General features: G+C 50.7%; 1 protein-coding gene across 12 annotated transcripts in view; it reads right to left on the bottom strand.

The window, feature by feature from the left end:
* The window catches only part of scrib (scribble planar cell polarity protein), a 222455-nt gene extending 206051 nt beyond the window's left edge, over window positions 1-16404 (bottom strand). For 6 of the 12 annotated variants that reach the window (XM_059640833.1, XM_059640842.1, XM_059640861.1 and 3 more), the window contains exon 1: window positions 15895-16403. In XM_059640833.1, coding sequence (XP_059496816.1) covers window positions 15895-16053 — 159 coding nt within the window. In that variant the 5' untranslated portion in view covers window positions 16054-16403. Of the gene's footprint in view, window positions 1-15894 lie in introns of all 12 variants that reach the window. The other 6 variants (XM_059640836.1, XM_059640869.1, XM_059640855.1 and 3 more) reach the window with 2 other exon arrangements.
* Between the last annotated feature and the right edge of the window lie 6256 nt (window positions 16405-22660).

Raw genomic sequence — 22660 nt, 5'->3', positions numbered from 1 at the left:
AATACCTTCCCTCCACACCAGGCAACATCCTAGTAAATCTCCTCTGCACCCTTTCCAAAGCTTCCACATCCTTCTTATAACGCGGTGACTAGAACTGTACACAATACTCCAAGTGCGGCCACACCAGAGTTTTGTACAGCTTCACCATAACCTCTTGGTTCCGGAACTCGATCCCTCTATTAATAAAAGCTAAAACACTGTATACCTTCTTAACAGCCCTGTCAACCTGGGTGGCAACTTTCAAGGACCTGTGTACATGGACACCGAGATCTCTCTGCTCATCTACACTACTAAGAATCTTACCATTAGCCCTGTACTTTGCCTTCTGGTTACTCCTACCAAAGTGCATCACCTCACACTTGTCTGCATTAAACTCCATTTGCCACCTCTCAGCCTAGCTCTGCAGCTTATCTATGTCTCTCTGCAACCTACAGCATCCTTCGTCACTATCCACAACTCCACCGACCTTAATGTTGTCTGCAAATTTACTAACCCATCCTTCTACGAAGTATTTGACAAACTAATGGGACCAAAGGACATACGGGTTCCAAACCGATCTGGATCTGATGATTTGCTTCTAAGGGCTTTTAAAGGAGACAGAGGGGTCCAGGAAGGAGAGGGAGGTATTAGAGATGGTTCAGGTTATCTTAAGGTTGCTTTTTGCCAAATCTACTGGAACACCTCCCAACCCCAGGAATTTTGGAATATTTTGACCAATGCCTTCACTATCTCTGCAGTCACTTCCTTTAAAAACCAAAACAACTGTAGATGCTGTAAATCAGAGACAAAAACAGAAATTGCTAGAAAAGTTCAGCACCTCTGGCAGCATTTGTGCAGAGAAATCAGAGTAAACATTTTGGGTTGAGTGACCCTTCCTCACACAGGGTTCTGAGGAAGGGTCACTTGACCCAAAACTTTAATTCTGATTTTTCTCCATAGATGTTGCCAGACCTGCTGAACTTTTCCTTTAAAAGCCCTTAGAAGCAAATCATCAGATCCAGATCGGTTTGGAACCCATATGTCCTTCAGTCCCATTAGTTTGTCAAATACTTTGTCCCTTGGATTAGAGATTGCTACAAGACCTTGCCTCTCATTAGCAAGTTGCTAATGTGATAACTTTGAGGTGCTCTGATATCTTTGAGATGCCACCATGAAGACCAACGCAAAATATTGTTTTTAGTGATCTGTCATTTCTCTGTTCCTCACTATCAATTTCAAAAGGTACATCATCAATAGTCCTAAAGCTCACTTTAGCAACTCTCTATTTTTATATACCTGTAGAAACAGTAGTTTGTTTTTATATTCATGGCGTGTGGTAACACATGCACAAGCGGGTTTAAGACCAGCTTCTTCCCTGCTGTTATTAGACCAGCGAGTTTTGAGAAGATTTGTAGCTCAGGTTGAGGTTCTGGATGTGAGTTTGCTCGCTGAGCTGGAAGGTTAGTTTTCAGACGTTTCGTCACCATTCTAGGTAACATCATCAGTGAGCCTCCAAAGAAACACTGACTGCACTATTAGAAGAACCAAAGACACATACACCAGACACCAACCTCATCAGCAAGGACATCATCATCAAGCTAGTGCACCTATGCCTCACCACCCAGTTCACTTTCAATAACAAAACCTACAGACAAATCAATGGTATGCGCATGGGATCGAAACCATAACCACTCTCCCCTACATCAAAGACATTTCCGAAATGACTGCCAGACTACTCGGACCTCTTGGCATCAGGGTAGCCCACAAACCCACCAACACACTAAAACAGCAGCGAATGAATTTAAAAGACCCTGCACAGACAACAAACAAAATGAACGTCATCTACAAAATACCTTGCAAGAACTGTGACAAACACTACATTGGACAAACAGGCAGAAAGCTAGCCACCAGGATACATGAACATCAACTGGCCACAAAACGACATGACCCACTATCACTAGTATCCTTACATACAGATGAGGAAGGACACCACTTTGATTGGGACAACACATCCATCCTAGGACAAGCCAAACAGAGACACGCACGAGAATTCCTAGAAGCATGGCATTCCAACCGGAACTCCATCAACAAACACATTGATTTAGAGCCCATCTACCATCCACTGAGAAAAAGGACAGGAAATGACATCACCACAGGAAATGTCATCACCAACCCAAGGAACCCTAAACAGATAAATAGAAAGCAGGGCATAACACCAGCACATCACCGGAGCCTCACTGATGATGTTACCTGTTATCAGACTGCTGGGTGGACCTCTCAAATTTCAAATCTAATGTCAGTGTTGTTTTTTGCGCACCTTCATTGCGGCCGTAACTTTGTAATTCTCGTTCTGTTCAATCACCCCATGACTTTTGTACGGTATGATCCGCCTGTTCTGTACGCAAAACAAAACTTTACATCTACCTCAAAATATATGACAACAAATCAAATCAAATATTCCCTGCCAATTTACTTTTATATTCTCCTCCCCTTATCAATTCTCCCCCTCATCAGCTTTATAGCCATTAGCTCCAGGTTCCAAGAGAAAGAATGAAAAGGAACATGAGAGGCAACTTTTTTTTTTAACACACAGAGTGGTTCATGTGTAGAATGAACTGCCTGGAGAAGTGGTGAATGTAGGTACAGTTACAACGTTTGAAAGTTATATGGATAAGTTCACGAATAGGAAAGGGTTGGAGGGATATCGATCAAGCACAGGCAGGTGGCACTAATTTGGTTTGGGAACATGGTCGGTGTGGACCAAAGGGACTGTTTTCAAGCTATATGAGTAAGTTTTGACCATAGCAAATTTTAGATTGTTTATGAAATATCTGCTGAAACAACTGCTCCTCCAGTGACTTACCCCTTAGTCTATTTTCCCAGCTCATCACAGACAACTCCTTCTTTACCCCTCTATAATTGACCTCATTTAAGTTAAGGATGCTGGTTTGAGACCCAAGGTGCTCTCCCTCAAACTGAACTTGAAATACTACCGTATTGTGACGACTAACCCTTCAGGGATCCTTAACTATAGATCTGTTATTGACCCTACCTCATCACACATTATTAAATCTAAAAACAGCCTGTTCCCAGCAACTGCTCCTAGACACTATCTTAAATGCACTCTATAAACATACCTTCTGTGACACCCATGCCCATCTGACTTGTCCAGTCACTATGCCAAATAAAAACCCCATTACAAATGTTATGCCCTTCTCACATTCCTAAATTATTTGCCAAATTATATGGTGTCCTATGCCGTGAAGGCCTCAAGGTTGATTATTTTATAAACAAATCCATCCTCTTTGCTTTTTTATTTTTCCTGGTCTTCCAGAACATCAAATACATTTGAATATTGAACTCCCACATGCGCCTGTAACTGTGTCTCTGTAATTACTGACAAGTCATGTTCACACATTTCTACTTCTGTCATCAACCCTTCTTGTCAAAATTCCAGCAGTCACACGACGCCAGGTTATACTCCAACAGGTTCACCACCAGGTCCAACCTGGTGTCGAGTCTCTTCTGACTTGTCCACCCCAGTTCAAAACCGGCATCTTCACATCGTGTTACAAATATTGTTTGCATTCAGATAATGAGCCTTCAATGTGGACTTTTTACCGTGATTACTCATTAGTTCCAATTTCTGCAGTATTCTTCTCTATATATTTTCTTACTCTTCCTGTCACATTTTGATTACACTTTGCTTCTTCCCTACACTGCACCACTGCTCTCTTCGATTTTTTAAACTTCCCCTCACCCGAAAACTTCTCCTCCACTAATTAATGTAAAACCCTAACTACAAACCTAGTTACATGTTGTGCCACAAGTGCACTCTCAGGATTGGTCAAATATAGCCATCAAATGGACCAACGCTCTTTCCCCAGCAAAAAAGAAAAGAACTGCAGATGTTGTAAATCAGGAATGAAAACAAAGTTGCTGGAAAAGCTCAGCAGGTCTGGCAGCATCTGTGGAGGAGAAAGCAGAGTTAACATTTTGGGTCCGGAGACCATTCCTCAGAAGTTTTTAGGAAGCGTCAGCGGACCCGAAACGTTAACTCTGTTTTCTCCTCCAAAGATGCTGCCAGACCTGCTGAGCTTTTCCAGCAACTTTGTTTTTGTTCACTTTCCCCAGTACTAGATTCATTGTTCCAGTGCCAGTGCTCTATAAATCAGAACCATATATCTCATATATTCATGGGGTTCATGGCGTAATCTAGAGATCATTACATCTGCGGCTTTGAGGCCATATTTTGCTTTGAACCACAAGAGATAATGGGGAATATAACCGTACGCCTGTGGCGCCAACCTCCCAGCAACGCGGTGCCACCTCGGCACCGGCACCCCTTCAGCACTGAACTCTCTGCCGTGGCAGCACAACACCCCCTCGGCGCCAAACCCCCAGCAGCGCAGAGCTCATTCATTATATCATCATGCAGACATCAGGATAAAGGAAGTGACCATTCCATCACAGATCCAGCAATGCGATGGCACAAAGGCATGGCAATTTCAGTGATGTACCCAATTCGAGTTTTAACCCCCTTTGGATTTCTCAACAATTTCAATTGCTTCTTCTAGCTGTGCGAGAGAATGTCGACTTGAGTCTGAACAGAGAACTGCCTAAAGCTGACATCATTTGTTTGGGTCCATTAACTTGCATCTGCTGACAGACTGATTTATGGATTGTTGTGGGATTGAAGAGTTGAGACAGTCAATCCCAGTGTGGGCTCACGGTGTACTACATGTTACAGAATCTGTCCTGATGCGGTCTCATAGACCAGCCAGCCGGACCTGTAGGCTGTGTGCTGGACACTACATACTATGCACATTTCATGTGAGCTGCCCACCACATAAAAAGTTGGGATTTATTGCAACATGTGAAGCTTCATGCAAAGCTGAACTCAGAATGCATCAGAATAAGAAAATGGCACTAGCTGCTAAAACTTCACCTAAGACATCAGCACTTTTATCCGAATAGAAAACTGCTAATGGGTCAGCCTGTTGGTTCATCAGTATCTCACTGACATTATAACTTCAAGCACATCTTCAAGGCAAAAAACATCTTAACACATTAGATAGGACAATAATGAGGAAAGTGGACAGCAAGTCACAAGCTGAGGAAACTTTCAACACTTGAGGAATAACATAGAACATTACAGCACAGTATAGGCCCTTCAGCCCGCGATGTTGTGCCGACCTGTCATACCAATCTCAAGCCCATCTAACCTAATCTATTCCATGTACGTCCATATGCTCATTCAATGACGACTTAAATGTACCTAAAGTTGGTGAATCTACTACCGTTGCAGGCAAAGCGTTCCATTCCCTTACTACTCTCTGAGTAAAGAAACTACCTCTGACATCTGTCCTATATCTTTCACCCCTCAATTTAAAGCTATGCCCCCTCGTGCTCGCCGTCACCATCCTAGGAAAAAGGCTCTCCCTATCCATCCTATCTAACCCTCTGATTATTTTATATGTCTCAATTAAGTCACCTCACAACCTTCTTCTCTCTAATGAAAACAGCCTCAAGTCCCTCAGCCTTTCCTCGTAAGACCTTCCCTCCATACCAGGCAACATCCTAGTAAATCTCCTCTGCACCCTTTCCAAAGCTTCCACATCCTTCTAATAATGCGGTGACCAGAACTGTACGCAATACTCCAAGTGCAGCCGCACCAGAGTTTTGTACAGCTTCACCATAACCTCTTGGTTTCAGAACTCGATCCCTCTATTAATAAAAGCTAAAACATTGTCTGCCTTCTTAACAGCCCTGTCAACCTGGGTGGCAACTTTCAAGGATCTGTGTACATGGACACCGAGATCTCTCTGCTCATCTACACTACTAAGAATCTTACCATTAGCCCTGTACTTTGCCTTCTGGTTACTCCTACCAAAGTGCATCACCTCACACTTGTCTGCATTAAACTCCATTTGCCACCTCTCAGCCCAGCTCTGCAGCTTATCTATGTCTCTCTGCAACCTACAGCATCCTTCGTCACTATCCACAACTGCACTGACCTCAGTGTTGTCTGCAAATTTACTAACTCATCCTTCTACGCCCTCATCCAGGTCATTTATAAAAATGACGAACAGCAGTGGACCCAACACCGACCCTTGCGGTACACCACTAGTAACTGGTCTCCAGGATTTCTAGCCATTTCTGCCCTGAGAAATAGTCTCTGGCTATCAACTCTATCTATGCCTCTCATTATCTTGTATACCTCAATTAGGTCCCCTCTCCTCCTCCTTTTCTCCAATGAAAAGGGTCCGAGCTCAGTCAACCTCTCTTCATAAGATAAGCCCTCCAGTCCAGGCAGGATCCTGGTAAACCTCCTCTGAACCCTCTCCAAAGCATCCACATCTTTCCTACAATAGGGCGACCAAAACTGGACGCAGTATTCCAAGTGCGGTCTAACCAAAGTTTTATAGAGCTGCAACAAGATCTCACGCCTCTTAAAACTCAATCCCCCTGCTAATGAAAGCCAAAACACCATATGCTTTCTTAACAACCCTGTACACTTGGGTGGCCATTTTAAGGGATCTATGTATCTGCACACCAAGATCCCTCTGTTCCTCCACACTGCCAAGAATCCTATCCTTAATCCTGTACTCGGCTTTCAAATTCCACCTTCCAAAATGCATCACCTCGCATTTATCCAGGTTGAACTCCATCTGCCACCTCTCAGCCCATCTCTGCATCCTGTCAACGTCCTGCTGCAGCCTACAACAGCCTTCTATACTGTCAACGACACCTCCAACCTTCATGTCATCTGCAAACTTACTGACCCATCCTTCAATCCCCTCATCCAAGTCATTAATAAAAATTACAAACAGTAGAGGCCCAAGGACAGAGCCCTGTGGAACACCACTCACCACTGACTTCCAGGCAGAATATTTTCCTTCTACTACCACTCGCTGTCTTGTGTTGGCCAGCCAATTCTATATCCAGACAGCTAAGTTCCCCTGTATCCCATTCCTCCTGACCTTCTGAATGAGCCTACCATAGGGAACCTTATCAAATGTCTTACTGAAGTCCATATACACCACATCCACAGCTCGACCCTCATCAACCTTTCTAGTTACATCCTCAAAGAACTCGATAAGGTTTGTAAGGCATGACCTGCCCCTCACAAAGCCGTGTTGACTGCATTTGATCAAGCCATGCTCTTCCAGATGGTCATAAATTCTATCCCTCAGAATCCTTTCTAACACCTTGCAGACGACAGGCGTGAGAATTACCGGTCTGTAATTGCCGGGGATTTCCCTATTTCCTTTCTTGAAGAGAGGAATTACATTTGCCTCTCTCCAGTCCTCAGGTACGACTCCAGCGGAGAGCGAGGATGCAAAGATCTTTGCGAGTGGCGAAGCAATTGCATTTCTCGTTTCCCAAAGCAGTCGAGGACAAATCTGGTCTGGGCCTGGCAACTTGTCAATCTTAACGTTTGACAGAATTTTCAGCATATCAGCTTCCTCTATCTCTATCCATTCCAGCATGCCACCTGCTCTTCAAAGGTTTCATTCACTACAAAGTTCGTTTCTTTCGTTATTACAGTTATTGGTTTGGAACTTGGATCCTTTCTGCAACTGTAATACTGTCCTTGACCAACAATGCCCCACCTCCGCCCCTTTTACCATCTTCTCTGTTCTTACTGAAACATCTAAATCCCGGAAACTGCATCAACCATTCCTGTCCCTGCTCTATTCATGTCACCGAAATGGCCACAACATCGAAGTCCCAGGTACCAACCCATGCTGCAAGTTCACCCACCTTATTCCGGACGCTCCTGGCATTGAAGTAGGCACACTTCAATCCAACTTCATGCCTGCCAGTGCCATCTTGCGTCCCTGAAACTTTATTTCGGACCTCCCTGCTCTCAACATTTTCTATACTCAAACTACAATTTTGGTGCCCATCCCCCTGCTGAATTAGTTTAAACCCACCCGAACAGCCTTAGCAAATTTCCCCCCCAGGATATCGGTACCCCTCTGGTTCAGGTGAAGACCATCTTGCTTGTAGAGGTCCCACCTACCCCAGAAAGAGCCCCAATTATCCAAGAATCCAAAATCCTCCCTCCTGCACCATCCCCATAGCCACGTGTTCAATTCCTCTCTCTCCCTGTTCCTCGCCTCACTAGCATGTGGCACGGGCAACAAACCAGAGACAACAACTCTGTTCGTCCTAGCTCTCAGCTTCCATCCTAGCTCCCTGAACTTCTGCCTTAAATCACCGTCTCTCTGCACAAAGAGGAGAGTGCAGCCATGCAGCCAAGATCTTGTAGATGCAGCATTTTGCTTTTATCTGACATACATGGCCCCTTCTATTAGACCATAATACATAGGAGTGGAAGAAAGGCCATTCGGCCCATCAAGTCCACACCGCCATTTAAATTATGGCTGATGGGGATTAGATATTTCAACTCTGGAGAAAAAGTTTCTGACTGTCAACCCTATCTACACATCTCAATTTTATAGACCAGTCTCTCCACAGCCTGCACCGTTCAATAGAAAACAATGGGGTTTTCTAGGTGACCTTATAGCTCATACTCGCTAATCCGGGCAGCATCCTGCTAAACCTTCTCTGCACCCTCTCCAAATCCTTCCTGTAATGCAGCGACCACAATACTCTAAGAGTAGCCTAAACTAAATTCTTCTAAAGCTGCAACATAACGTCCTGACTCTTGTATCAGTGATAATGGGAACTGCAGATGCTGGAGAATCCAAGATAATAAAATGTGAGGCTGGATGAACACAGCAGGCCCAGCAGCATCTCAGGAGCACAAAAGCTGACGTTTCGGGCCTAGACCCTTCATCAGAGAGGGGCATGAGGTGAGGGTTCTGGAATAAATAGGGAGAGAGGGGGAGGCGGACCGAAGATGGAAAGAAAAGAAGATAGGTGGAGAGGAAAGTAGAGGTGGGGAGGGGATAGGTCAGTCCAGGGAACGCGGAGAGGTCAAGGAGGTGGGATGAGGTTAGTAGGTAGGAGATGGAGGTGCGGATTGGGGTGGGAGGAAGGGATGGGTGAGAGGAAGAACAGGTTAGGGAGGCAGAGACAATCTGGACTGGTTTTGGGATGCAGTGGGTGGAGGGGAAGAGCTGGGCTGGTTGTGTGGTTCAGTGGGGGGAGGGGACGAACTGGGCTGGTTTTGGGATGCGGTGGGGGAAGGGGAGATTTTGAAACTGGTGAAGTCCACATTGATACCATTGGGCTGCAGGATTCCCAAGCAGAATATGAGTTGCTATTCCTGCAACCTTCGGGTGGCATCATTGTGGCACTGCACGAGGCCCATGATGGACATGTCATCTAAAGAATGGGAGGGGGAGTGGAAATGGTTTGCGACTGGGAGGTGCAGTTGTTTATTGTGAACCGAACGGAGGTGTTCTGCAAAGCGGTCCCCAAGACTCCGCTTGGTTTCCCCAATGTAGAAGAAGCCGCCTCTTGCTCCCCAGAGGAGCTCGAACAGTTCATCCACTTTACCAACACCTTCCACCCCAACCTTCAGTTCACCTGGGCCATCTCCAGCACATCCCTCACCTTCCTGGACCCCTCAGTCTCCATCTCAGGCAACCAGCTTGTAACTGATGTCCATTTCAAGCCCACTGACTAGCTAGAATACACATCCTCCCACCCACCCTCCTGCAAAAATTCCATCCCCTATTCCCAATTCCTCCGCCTCTGCCGCATCTGCTCCCAGGATGAGGCATTCCACTCCCGCACATCCCAGATGTCCAAGTTCTTCAAGGACCGCAACTTTCCCCACACAGTGGTCGAGAACGCCCTTGACCGCATCTCCCACATTTCCCGCAACACATCCCTCACACCCTGCCCGCGCCACAACCGCCCAAAGAGGATCCCCCTTGTTCTCACACACCACCCCACCAACCTCCGGATACAACGCATCATCCTCCGACACTTCCACCATCTACAATCCGACCCCACCACCCAAGACATTTTCCCATCCCCACCCCTGTCTGCTTTCCGGAGAGACCACTCTCTCCGTGACTCCCTTGTTTGCTCCACACTGCCCTCCAACCCCACCACACCCGGCACCTTCCTCTGCAACCGCAGGAAGTGCTACACTTGCCCCCACACCTCCTCCCTCACCCCTTTCCCAGGCCCCAAGATGACTTTCCATATTAAGCAGAGGTTCACCTGCACATCTGCCAATGTGGTATACTGCATCCATTGTACCCGGTGTGGCTTTCTCTACATTGGGGAAACCAAGCGGAGGCTCGGGGACCGCTTTGCAGAACACCTCCGCTTGGTTTGCAACAAACAACTGCACCTCCCAGTCGCAAACCATTTCCACTCCCCCTCCCATTCTTTACATGACATGTCCATCATGGGACTTCTGCAGTGCCACAATGATGCCACCCGAAGGTTGCAGGAACAGCAACTCATATTCCGCCTGGGAACCCTGCAGCCCAACGGTATCAATGTGGACTTCACCAGCTTCAAAATCTCCCCTTCCCCCACTGCATCCCAAAACCAGTCCAGATTGTCTCTGCCTCCCTGACTTGTTCTTCCTCTCACCCATCCCTTCCTCCCACCCCAAGCCGCATCTCCATCTCCTACCTCCTAACCTCATCCCACCTCCTTGACCTGTCCGTCTTCCCTGGACTGACCTATCCCCTCCCCACCTCCCCACCTCTACTCTCCTCTCCACCTATCTTCTTTTCTCTCCATCTTTGGTCCGCCTCCCCCTCTCTCCCTATTTATTCCAGAACCCTCACCCCATCCCCCTCTCTGATGAAGAGTCTAGGCCCAAAACATCAGCTTTTGTGCTCCTGAGATGCTGCTGGGCCTGCTGTGTTCATCTAGCCTCACATTTTATTATCCTGACTCTTGTACTCAGTTCCCCGAATAAAGGCATGCACGCCATACACCACCTTCACCACCCTATCTCCCTGCATGGCTACTTTCAGTGAGCGATAGACTTGAATCCCAAGATCTCTCTGTACATCAATGCTGTTCAGGGTCCTGCTACTAACAGGACTGTTCCTTAACATTTCATCTTCCAAAATGCAGCAGCTCACATCAACTTTGTTTCTCTCTCCACAGATACTGCTGACTTTCTCCAGCATCATGTGTTATATCGTTCAAAGCAACTGTACTCAGCAATCAAATCTGAATTTCACCAAAACATGAGAAGACCATTCAGCCATGGTCACTGATTTAAAGCAAAATCTTTGGATATGCAACGACACCTGCAGGGTAGGTGTGGAACCTGAGCTCGGACCTTCTGGATCAGAGGGAGGAACACCACCACTGAACCAAAAGATTCTTTATCCAGCTCACGACTTTTGTTTAAACAAACCAGCCAATTTAGAGCAACACTGTCAACAGAATGGGTAATTAATGCAATCACTATCACAGCCACTGTATCAGCAATTGTCCTGACACACTTAGCAGACACTACATTATTTATCTGAGAGGAATTTTAACAAACACTGTACTCTGGCCCAGTCACAAGGGGAAAGAAAACAAGTGGAAAAATACTCACTTTATTTCAGAACAGAAACTAACACTAATCAGAAATCATGGACTTCTCCAGGTTAAATATTTCATCCTCAAACAGGGACTCAAAGGAAACTAAGTAATTGACAGATGGAAAACTGTGATGGAGCCCACCACCCCGTTGCCTCAATGCTGGGCATGGGAAGGAGGTTGGGAAGCTCCTCACGTGGGACGTCAGAGTCCCATGCCCCACCTCTTCTCATGTCCTTCCTCCCACCCTTATCTCTTTCCTCTGCTTCCCCCCCCCCATATCCTCATCTTCACCATACCACCTCTTCTCCCATCCACAACCACTTCTCCATTCTGCACCATCCACTCACCCCACTGTCCACTTCCCCTCCCCCACTTCCTCATCAGACTCAGTAACCCCTCCCCCCGTCGCCCCTCTCAGTCTCAGTAACCCCTCCTCCCCCACTTCCTCATCAGACTCAGTAACCCCTCCCCCCGTCGCCCCTCTCAGTCTCAGTAACCCCTCCTCCCCCACTTCCTCATCAGACTCAGTAACCCCACCCCCGTCGCCCCTCTCAGTCTCAGTAACCCCTCCTCCCGTCGCCCCTCTCAGACTCAGTAACCCCACCCCCGTCGCCCCTCTCAGTCTCAGTAACCCCTCCCCCCGTCGCCCCTCTCAGTCTCAGTAACCCCTCCTCCCGTCGCCCCTCTCAGACTCAGTAACCCCACCCCCGTCGCCCCTCTCAGTCTCAGTAACCCCTCCTCCCGTCGCCCCTCACTGATTCAGTAACCCCTCCTCCCGTCGCCCCTCAGTCTCAGTAACCCCTACCCCCGCCGCCCCTCTCAGACTCAGTAACCCCACCCCCGTCGCCCCTCACTGACTCAGTAACCCCTACCCCGATTGTCCCTCAGTCTCAGTAACCCCTACCCCCATTGTCCCTCAGTCTCAGTAACCCCTCCCCCCGCCGCCCCTCAGTCTCAGTAACCCCTACCCCCGTCGCCCCTCAGTCTCAGTAACCCCTCCCCCCGCCGCCCCTCAGTCTCAGTAACCCCTACCCCCGTCGCCCCTCAGTCTCAGTAACCCCTCCCCCCGTCGCCCCTCTCAGACTCAGTAACCCCACCCCCGTCACCAGTCACAGTAACCCCACCCCTGTCGCCCCTCTCAGTCTCAGTAACCCCTCCCCCCGTCGCCCCTCTCAGTCTCAGTAACCCCTCCCCCCGTCGCCCCTCTCAGTCTCAGTAACCCCACCTCCGTCGCCCCTCTCAGACTCAGTAACCCCTCCCCCGTCGCCCCTCACTGACTCAGTAACCCCTCCCCCCATCGCCCCTCAGACTCAGTAACCCCTCCCCCGTCGCCCCTCACTGACTCAGTAACCCCTCCCCCCATCGCCCCTCAGTCTCAGTAACCCCTACCCCCGCCGCCCCTCAGTCTCAGTAACCCCTCCCCCGTCGCCCCTCACAGACTCAGTAACCCCTCCCCCGTCGCCCCTCAATGATTCAGTAACCCCACCCCCGTCGCCCCTCTCAGACTCAGTAACCCCACCTCCGTCGCCCCTCACTGACTCAGTAACCCCTCCCCCCATCGCCCCTCAGTCTCAGTAACCCCTCCCCCCGTCGCCCCTCTCAGACTCAGTAACCCCTCCCCCGTCGCCCCTCTCAGACTCAGTAACCCCTCCCCCCGCCGCCCCTCAGTCTCAGTAACCCCTCCCCCCGTCGCCCCTCTCAGACTCAGTAACCCCTACCCCCGTCGCCCCTCTCAGACTCAGTAACCACTCCCCCGTCGCCCCTCTCAGACACAGTAACCCCACCCCCGTCGCCCCTCACTGACTCAGTAACCCCTCCCCCCGTCGCCCCTCACTGACTCAGTAACCCCACCCCCGTCGCCCCTCACTGACTCAGTAACCCCTCCCCCCGTCGCCCCTCAGTCTCAGTAACCCCTACCCCCGCCGCCCCTCAGTCTCAGTAACCCCTCCCCCCGTCGCCCCTCTCAGACTCAGTAACCCTCCCCCCGTCGCCCCTCTCAGTCTCAGTAACCCCACCCCCGTCGCCCCTCTCAGTCTCAGTAACCCCTCCCCCCGTCGCCCCTCTCAGACTCAGTAACCCTCCCCCCGTCGCCCCTCTCAGACTCAGTAACCCCACCCCCGTCGCCCCTCTCAGTCTCAGTAACCCCTCCCCCCGTCGCCCCTCAGTCTCAGTAACCCCTACCCCCGTCGCCCCTCAGTCTCAGTAACCCCTAGCCCCGTCGCCCCTCTCAGACTCAGTAACCCCACCCCCGTCGCCCCTCTCAGTCTCAGTAACCCCTCCCCCCGTCGCCCCTCAGTCTCAGTAACCCCTCCCCCCGTCGCCCCTCTCAGTCTCAGTAACCCCTCCCCCTCAGTCTTTTACCCCTCCCCCATCTCAGTTACCCCTCCCCCCGTCGCCCCTCTCAGTCTCAGTAACCCCTAACCCCGTCGCCCCTCAGTCTCAGTAACCCCTCCCCGTCGCCCGTCTCAGTCACAGTAACCCCTCCCCCGTCGCCCGTCTCAGTAACCCCTCCCCCATCGCCCCTCAGTCTCAGTAACCCCCTATCCCCGTCGCCCCTCAGTCTCAGTAACCCCCTATCCCCGTCGCCCCTCAGTCTCAGTAACCCCCTATCCCCGTCGCCCCTCAGTCTCAGTAACCCCTCCCACCCGTCGCCCCGTCTCAGTCTCAGTAACCCCTCCCCCGTCGCCCATCTCAGTAACCCCTCCCCCATCACCCCTCAGTCTCAGTAATCCCACCCCCTCAGTCTGTTACCCCTCCCCCATCTCAGTAACCCCTCCCACCCGTCCCCCCATCACCCCCCTCAGTCTCAGTAACCCCTCCCCCCGTCGCCCCCCTCAGTCTCAGTAACCCCTCCCCCTCAGTCTTTTACCCCTCCCACATCTCAGTTACCCCTCCCCCGTCGCCCCTCTCAGTCTCAGTAACCCCTCCCCCCGTCGCCCCCCTCAGTCTCAGTAACCCCTCCCCCTCAGTCTTTTACCCCTCCCCCATCTCAGTTACCCCTCCCCCCGTCGCCCCTCTCAGTCTCAGTAACCCCTCCCCCCGTCGCCCCCCTCAGTCTCAGTAACCCCTCCCCCTCAGTCTTTTACCCCTCCCCCATCTCAGTTACCCCTCCCCCCGTCGCCCCTCTCAGTCTCAGTAACCCCTACCCCCGTCGCCCCTCTCAGTCTCAGTAACCCCTCCCCCATTGCCCATCTCAGTAACCCCTCCCCCATTGTCCCTCAGTCTCAGTAACCCCACCCCCTCAGTCTGTTACCCCTCCCCGATCTCAGTAACCCCTCCCCCATCGCCCCTCAGTCTCAGTAACCCCTCCCACCCGTCGCCCCTCAGTCTCAGTAACCCCCTATCCCCATCGCCCCTCAGTCTCAGTAACCCCTACCCCCGTCGCCCCTCTCAGTCTCAGTAACCCCTCCCCGTCGCCCCTCTCAGTCTCAGTAACCCCTCCCCGTCGCCCGTCTCAGTCTCAGTAACCCCTCCCCCGTTGCCCATCTCAGTAACCCCTCCCCCATTGTCCCTCAGTCTCAGTAACCCCACCCCCTCAGTCTGTTACCCCTCCCCGATCTCAATAACCCCTCCCCCATCGCCCCTCAGTCTCAGTAACCCCTCCCACCCGTCGCCCCTCAGTCTCAGTAACCCCCTATCCCCGTCGCCCCTCAGTCTCAGTAACCCCCTATCCCCGTCGTCCCTCAGTCTCAGTAACCCCCTATCCCCGTCGCCCCTCAGTCTCAGTAACCCCTCCCACCCGTCGCCCCTGTCTCAGTCTCAGTAACCCCTCCCCCGTCGCCCATCTCAGTAACCCCTCCCCCATCACCCCTCAGTCTCAGTAATCCCACCCCCTCAGTCTGTTACCCCTCCCCCATCTCAGTAACCCCTCCCACCCATCCCCCCATCACACTCCTCAGTCTCAGTAACCCCTCCCCCCGTCGCCCCCCTCAGGCTCAGTAACCCCTCCCCCACAGTCTTTTACCCCTCCCCCATCTCAGTAACCCCTCCCCCCGTCGCCCCCCTCAGTCTCAGTAACCCCTCCCCCTCAGTCTTTTACCCCTCCCCCATCTCAGTAACCCCTCCCCCCGTCACCCCCCTCAGTCTCAGTAACCCCTCCCCCTCAGTCTTTTACCCCTCCCCCATCTCAGTAACCCCTCCCCCCGTCGCCCCCCTCAGTCTCAGTAACCCCTCCCCCTCAGTCTTTTACCCCTCCCCCATCTCAGTAACCCCTCCCACCCGTCCCCCCGTCGCCCCCCTCAGTCTCAGTAACCCTTCCCACCCGTCGCCCCTGTCTCAGTCACCCCTCCCCCTCCCCCATCTCAGTAACCCCTCCCCCGTCGCCCCTGTCTCAGTCACCCCTCCCTCCCTCTCTCTCTCTCTCTCTCTCTCCCCTCCCCCCGCGCCCCCCCAGTCTCAATGACACCCCCCTGCGCCCCCCCCAGTCACCTTGGGCAGCTCCCTCAGTTGGTTTGAGTCCAGGAGCAGCTCCTCCAGGCTGCGGCTGTAGCGGTAAATCTCCTCGGGCACCCCGCTCAGGGAGCAGTGCCTGCGGTCCACCGACTCGATATGCCGGTTACACCGCCACAACGGGATACACTTCAGCATGTCCGGAGCCGCACACAGGCCCAGGCCGGCCCAGGGCCTTCTCCCACTCCCTCAGTGCGCTCCCTCCTCGGCCTCTCCCTCGGTCAGCACACCGGGCCCGTGCCTCGGCCTCTCCCTCGGTCAGCACACCGGGCCCGTGCCTCGGCCTCTCCCTCGGTCAGTCCCCGGGCCCGTGCCTCGGCCTCTCCCTCGGTCGGGCCCGAGCCTCGGCCTCTTCCCTCGGTCACTCTCCAGGCCCCGGGCTCTCGCTCCAACCGGCGATGACGCGTTACGCTCTACGTCCCACCCTGACCTCATCACGTCCCCGCACATACTGACCGACCACCATGTTGGTGAGGTCAAATGCGAATGCTGCGCTGAGGCAGCGGACGGGACCGAGCCTGGGGCGTGTCTGGGATCACGGATCTGGGTCCTTGGGCGGGGTGGGGCTGACGACAAGGGCTTTATCTAGGGGCGGGGCTGAGGGTTTTGGGGCGGGCCTGTGGTTGGGAGCGATGCAGCGGTCTGGGGGCGGGGCTGAGGGCTAAGGGCGTGTCTGGGAGCGCGCTTGTGGCTGGGGCGGAGCTCATGACGAGGGGCCTATCTTGGGGGCAGGGCTGAGGGGTTTGGGGCGGTTCTGAGGCTGTGGGCTTCTCCGGGGCCTGGGCTGGGGCTGTATCTGTTGTGGACGGTGCTGAGGTGCTCGGTGCGTGGCTGAGAGGCTGGGGGCATTTCGGAGGGGTGGAGGCGGGGCTGAGGACGAGGGTTAGAACATAGAACATAGAACAGTACAGCACAGAACAGGCCCTTCAGCCCACAATGTTGTGCCGACCATTGATCCTCATGTATGCACCCTCAAATTTCTGTGACCATATGCATGTCCAGCAGTCTCTTAAATGACCCCAATGACCTTGCTTCCACAACTGCTGCTGGCAACGCATTCCATGCTCTCACAACTCTCTGCGTAAAGAACCTGCCTCTGACATCCCCTCTATACTTTCCACCAACCAGCTTAAAACTATGACCCCTCGTGCTAGCCATTTCTGCCCTGGGAAATAGTCTCTGGCTATCAACTCTATCTATGCCTCTCATTATCTTGTATACCTCAATTAGGTCCCCTCTCCTCCTCCTTTTCTCCAATGAAAAGAGACCGAGCTCAGTCAACCTCTCTTCATAAGATAAGCCCTCCAGTCCAGGCAGCATCCTGGTAAACCTCCTCTGAACCCTCTCCAAAGCATCCACATCTTTCCTATAATAGGGCGGCCAGAACTGGACGCAGTATTCCAAGTGCGGTCTAACCAAAGTTTTATAGAGCTGCAACAAGATCTCACGTCTCTTAAACTCAATCCCCCTGTTAATGAAAGCCAAAACACCATATGCTTTCTTAACAACCCTGTACACTTGGGTGGCCATTTTAAGGGATCTATGTATCTGCACACAAAGATCCCTCTGTTCCTCCACACTGCCAAGAATCCTATCCTTAATCCTGTACTCAGCTTTCAAATTCGACCTTCCAAAATGCATCACCTCACATTTATCCAGGTTGAACTCCATCTGCCACCTCTCAGCCCATCTCTGCATCCTGTCAATGTCCCGCTGCAGCCTACAACAGCCCTCTACACTGTCAACGACACCTCCAACCTTTGTGTCGTCTGCAAACTTGCTGACCCATCCTTCAATCCCCTCATCCAAGTCATTAATAAAAATTACAAACAGTAGAGGCCCAAGGACAGAGCCCTGTGGAACCCCACTCGCCACTGACTTCCAGGCAGAATATTTTCCTTCTACTACCACTCGCTGTCTTCTGTTGGCCAGCCAATTCTGTATCCAAGCAGCTAAGTTCCCCTGTATCCCATTCCTCCTGACCTTCTGAATGAGCCTACCATGGGGAACCTTATCAAATGCCTTACTGAAGTCCACATACACCACATCCACAGCTCGACCCTCATCAACTCATCAACTTTTCTAGTTGTGTCTGGAGGGCCGGGTCTGAGAGGCTGGGGGCGGGGCTGGGTTTGGGCTGGGGTTTTGACAGGGTTTTGGCCTGAAATGTCAGCCTTCCTGCTCCTCTGATGCTGCCTGACCTGCTGTGTTCCTCCAGCTCTACACCTTGTTATCTCAGTTTGACTGTGGCGTTGTGTTTGTCTCCTATCTCTGGTCCAGGAGGCCCAGGTTCCAGTCCCACTCCATCCAGGGGTGTTGCAGTGACTGGAACCAGGTGAACATTGTTGACTACACAGTCCCAGATTGGGCCTGTTAATCCAGACCGGTGAGGAAAACCCTTGCTACCCAATAGAAAGAGGAGATTTAGAATTTCCACAGTGCAGCCAGTGACTGAGCTTTGCAGAACACCTCCGCTCGGTTCGCAATAAACAACTGCACCTCCCAGTCGCAAACCATTTCCACTCCCCCTCCCATTCCTCAGATGACATGTCCATCATGGGGCTCCTGCAGTGCCACAATGATGCCACCCGAAGGTTGCAGGAACAGCAACTCGTGTTCCACTTGGGAACCCTGAAGCCCAATGTTATCAATGTTGTGAGGAAGGGCCACCAGACCCGAAACGTGAACTCTGTTTTCTCCTCCACAGATGCTGCCAGGCCTGCTGACCTTTTCCAGCAACTTTGATTTTGTTGTTGGTATCAATGTGGATTTCACAAGCTTCAAAATCTCCTCTCCCACTACCGCATCCCACAACCAGCCCAGTTCATCCCTGCCTCCCTAACCGGTTCTTCCTCTCACCAACCCCCTCCTCCCAACTCAAGCTGCCGCCCCCATCTCCTACCTACTAACCTCATCCCGCCCTCTTGACCTACCTCCTCCCTCTCTATCTCCCTACCTACATGCATCTCTACAGGCTCCATCCTTGCCTCTTTAATCTCTCGGTCTCCTCTCCACCTATCTGCTCCTCTACCCATCTTCTGTCCGCCTCCCCCGCTCTCCCTCTGTCCCTCCTCCCTCTCGTTTCTGATGAAGGGTTCAGGCCTCAAACGCCAGATTTCCTGCTCCTAAGATGCTGCTTGGCCTGCTGTGTTCATCCAGCTCCACACCTTGTTATCTCGATTCTCCAGCATCTGCAGGTCCTATTATCTCTGACTCTGAGCTGTGTGCTGTGTGTAAGTAAATAAACGGTTACTTTGTGATGAGATAGTGCTGTCTGTGCAAATGGATCGAATTGCACAGAACATTGAACACAGTGACAGGATCATACAGAGTCAGCATGGATTCTAGTTTCCCAAATAGCAAGCCTAACAAGCAGCACAGTGGCTCAGTGGTTAGCACTGCAGCCTCACAGCGCCAGGGACTCGGGTTCAATTCCACCCTCGGGCGACTGTCTGTGTGGAGTTTGCACATTCTCCCTGTGTCTGCGTGGGTTTCCTCCGGGTGCTCTGGTTTACTCCCACTGTCTAAAGATGTGCAGTCTGGGTGGATTGGCCATGGGAAATTGCCCGTAGTGTTCAGGGTGTGTGGGTTATAGTGGGATGGGTCTGGGTGGTATGCTTCAAGGGGCGGTGTGGACTTGTTGGGCCGAAGGGCCTGTTTCCACACTGTAGGGCATCTAATCTAATTACAGTTTGGAGTTTGGTTTCTTAATGAGATGGGACTTGCTGAAGCGATAGAGAAGCACAGTATGGTGGGGTCACACATAGTACGACATGAACCCAAGATCACTACTTGTGAAACCATCTTCATGGGTTATGAACCTGGTTATTAGTTTGTGCTCGGCGTTGATGTGTTGTTGTGTATCTTGAAGAGCACCTTGGGGGACACTACCCAAAAATTGGTGGCTGAACATCCTTGAGGTTGATGTGTTCCCCGACTGGGAACGAATGTGACTCGGCCAATGTTGTCTGCTTCAAACGGTGCAGGGAGGGATGCCATGTGGATGGTATATTGGTGAGATCATGCAGATGCTACAACCAGGGATGAATGGACACCTCGCACCAATTTCCAGACAGCCATGTTCCGTCCCAGTCCTGTTTTGACACCATCACTTGGATAAATTGTTATGATCTGCCTACTTTAATTAGTTTGTACAGTTTTGCATTGCTTGTTATTTTAGTTAGACGCCCAGTACGCGACTCTTATACCTATCATGTTCTTCTAGTCATTTGATTTGATTTGTCTCCAGCTCCACTTATTAATTTGTTGAAATGATCTCCCTGCCTCATTTAGTCGACTTCTCTGACAATGAGCATGCCATATTAAAAGAGAGAGGCTGCAGAATAATATTTGTAATTTTCTTCTAACAAAAATGTACTTAATTTATAAAATTTGTCAGTCACAGTTCAGATTTAACCATATATACAGTTCAAAACAAATCAGTTTATTTCAATACATTATTGAAGCATTATGCTCCCATTTACAGGGTATGTTTACAGTACTCAATTATCGGTCATCCCTTTGTTTGTTATTCAGTTGTTGACACTTTAGTAACACCGTCTGACACTCTTGGTCACCTACAAAGACTTATTATCCGACATTCCATTCTCATCAATTGTGTGACGTTTTGATCTCTCTGCCCTTGACGTCTCTAAATAAAGTCTGAACTCTAAATTCTGTGATCTGTATTCTTCTCTCTCACTGTACCTGATTAAGGGGGCTGGGCTGTGAAAGCTTGTGATTTCAAATAAACCTGTTGGACCTGGTGTTGTGTGATTTAAGACCGTAAGACCACCAGACATAGGAGTGGAAGTAAGGCCATTTGGCCCATTGTGTGCACTCTGCTATTTAAATCATGGCTGATGGGCATTTCAACTCCACTTCCCTGCACTCTCCCCATAGGCCTTGATTCCTTGTGAAATCAAGAATTTGTCGATCTCTGCCTAGAAGGCATCCAACGTCCCGGCCTCCCCTGCACTCCGTGGCAATGAATTCCACAAGCCCACCACTCTCTGGCTGAAGAAATGTCGTCTCATTTCTGTTTTAAATTTACCCCCTCTAATTTTAAGGCTGTGCCCACGGGTCCTAGTCTCCCCGCCTAATGGAAACAACTTCCCAGCGTCCACCCTTTCTAAGCCATACATTATCTTGTAAGTTTCCATTAGATCTCCCCTCAACCTTCTAAACTCTAATGAGTACAATCCCAGGATCCTCAGCCCTTCATCGTACGTTAAACCTAGCATTCGAGGGATCATCTGTGTGAATCTCCGCTGGACACGCTCCAGTGCTAGTATGTCCTTCCTGAGGTGTGGGCCCAAAATTGGACACAGAATTCTAAATGGGGCCTAACTAGAGCTTTATAAAGCCTCAGAAGCACATCGCTGTTTTTATATTCCAACCTTCTTGAGATACTATCGAAATGGAGTCAAGTTAGGTAAAGGGGAAGTAAAACAAGATCTAGGTGTTCTTGCACATCAGTCAATGAAAGCAAGCATGCAGGTACAGCAGGCAGTGAAGAAAGCTAATAGCATGCTGGCCTTCATAACAAGACGAATTGAGTATAGGAGCAAAGAGGTCCTTCAGCAGCTGTACAGGGTCCTGGTGAGACCACACCTGGAGTATTGTGTGCAGTTTTGGTCTCCAAATTTGAGGAAGGACATTCTTGCTATTGAGGGAATGCAGCGTAGGTTCACGAGGTCAATTCCCGGAATGGCAGGACTATCATATGTTCAAAGATTGGAGCGACTGGGCTTGTATACATGAGTTCAGAAGGATGAGAGGGAATCTGATTGAGACGTATAAGATAATTAAAGGATTGGACACTCTCGAGGCAGGAAGCATGTTTCTGCTGATGGGTGAGTCTAGAACCAGAGGATGCAGGTTAAAAATAAGGGGTAGGCCATTTAGAACAGAGTTGAGGAGAAGCTTTTTCACCCAGAGAGTGGTGGATATATGGAATGCTCTGCCCTAGAAGGCAGTGGAGGCCAAGTCTCTGGATACTTTCAAGAAAGAGATGGATACAGCTCTTAAAGATAGTGGAATCAAGGGTTATGGAGATAAGGCAGGTACAGGATACTGATTGTGGATGATCAGCCATGATCATAATGAATGGTGGTGCTGGCTTGAAGGGCTGAGTGGCCTACTCCTGCACCTATTGTCTATAAGTGACAACATTACATTCGCTTTCTTAGTCACGGACTCAACCTACAAATTAACCTTTCGAGAATCCTGGACCAACACTCCCAGATCCCTTTGTACTTCTGCTTTGTGAATTTTCTCACCATTTAGAAAATAATCCATGCCTGTATTCTTTTTCCCAAAGTGCAAGACCTTACATTTGCTCACGTTGAATTTCATCAGCCATTTCCTGGAACACCCTCCTAAACTGTCTAAATCTTTCTGCAGCCTCCCCACCTCCTCAGTACTACCTGCCTGTCCACCTATCTTCGTATCATCGGCAAACTTTGCCAGAATGCCCCCAGTCGCTTCAGCCAGATCATTAATATATAAGGTGAACAGCTGTGGACCCAACACTGAACCCTGCGGGACACCACTCGTCACCAGTTGCCATTCAGAGAAAGAGCCTTTTATCCCAATTCTCTGCCTTCTGTCAGACAGCCAATCCTCAATCCAAGCCAGTAGCTCACCTCGAACACCATGGGCCCTCACCTTGCTCAGCAGCCTCCCGTGAGGCACCTTATCAAAGGCCTTTTGGAAGTCTAGATAGATAACATACACTGGATAT

The sequence above is a fragment of the Stegostoma tigrinum genome, chromosome 2 (assembly GCF_030684315.1).
Source record: "Stegostoma tigrinum isolate sSteTig4 chromosome 2, sSteTig4.hap1, whole genome shotgun sequence".
NCBI lineage: Eukaryota > Metazoa > Chordata > Chondrichthyes > Orectolobiformes > Stegostomatidae > Stegostoma > Stegostoma tigrinum.
The sequence above is the reverse complement of the archived record's forward strand: the minus strand, read 5'-3'. Positions and strand labels throughout refer to the sequence as shown.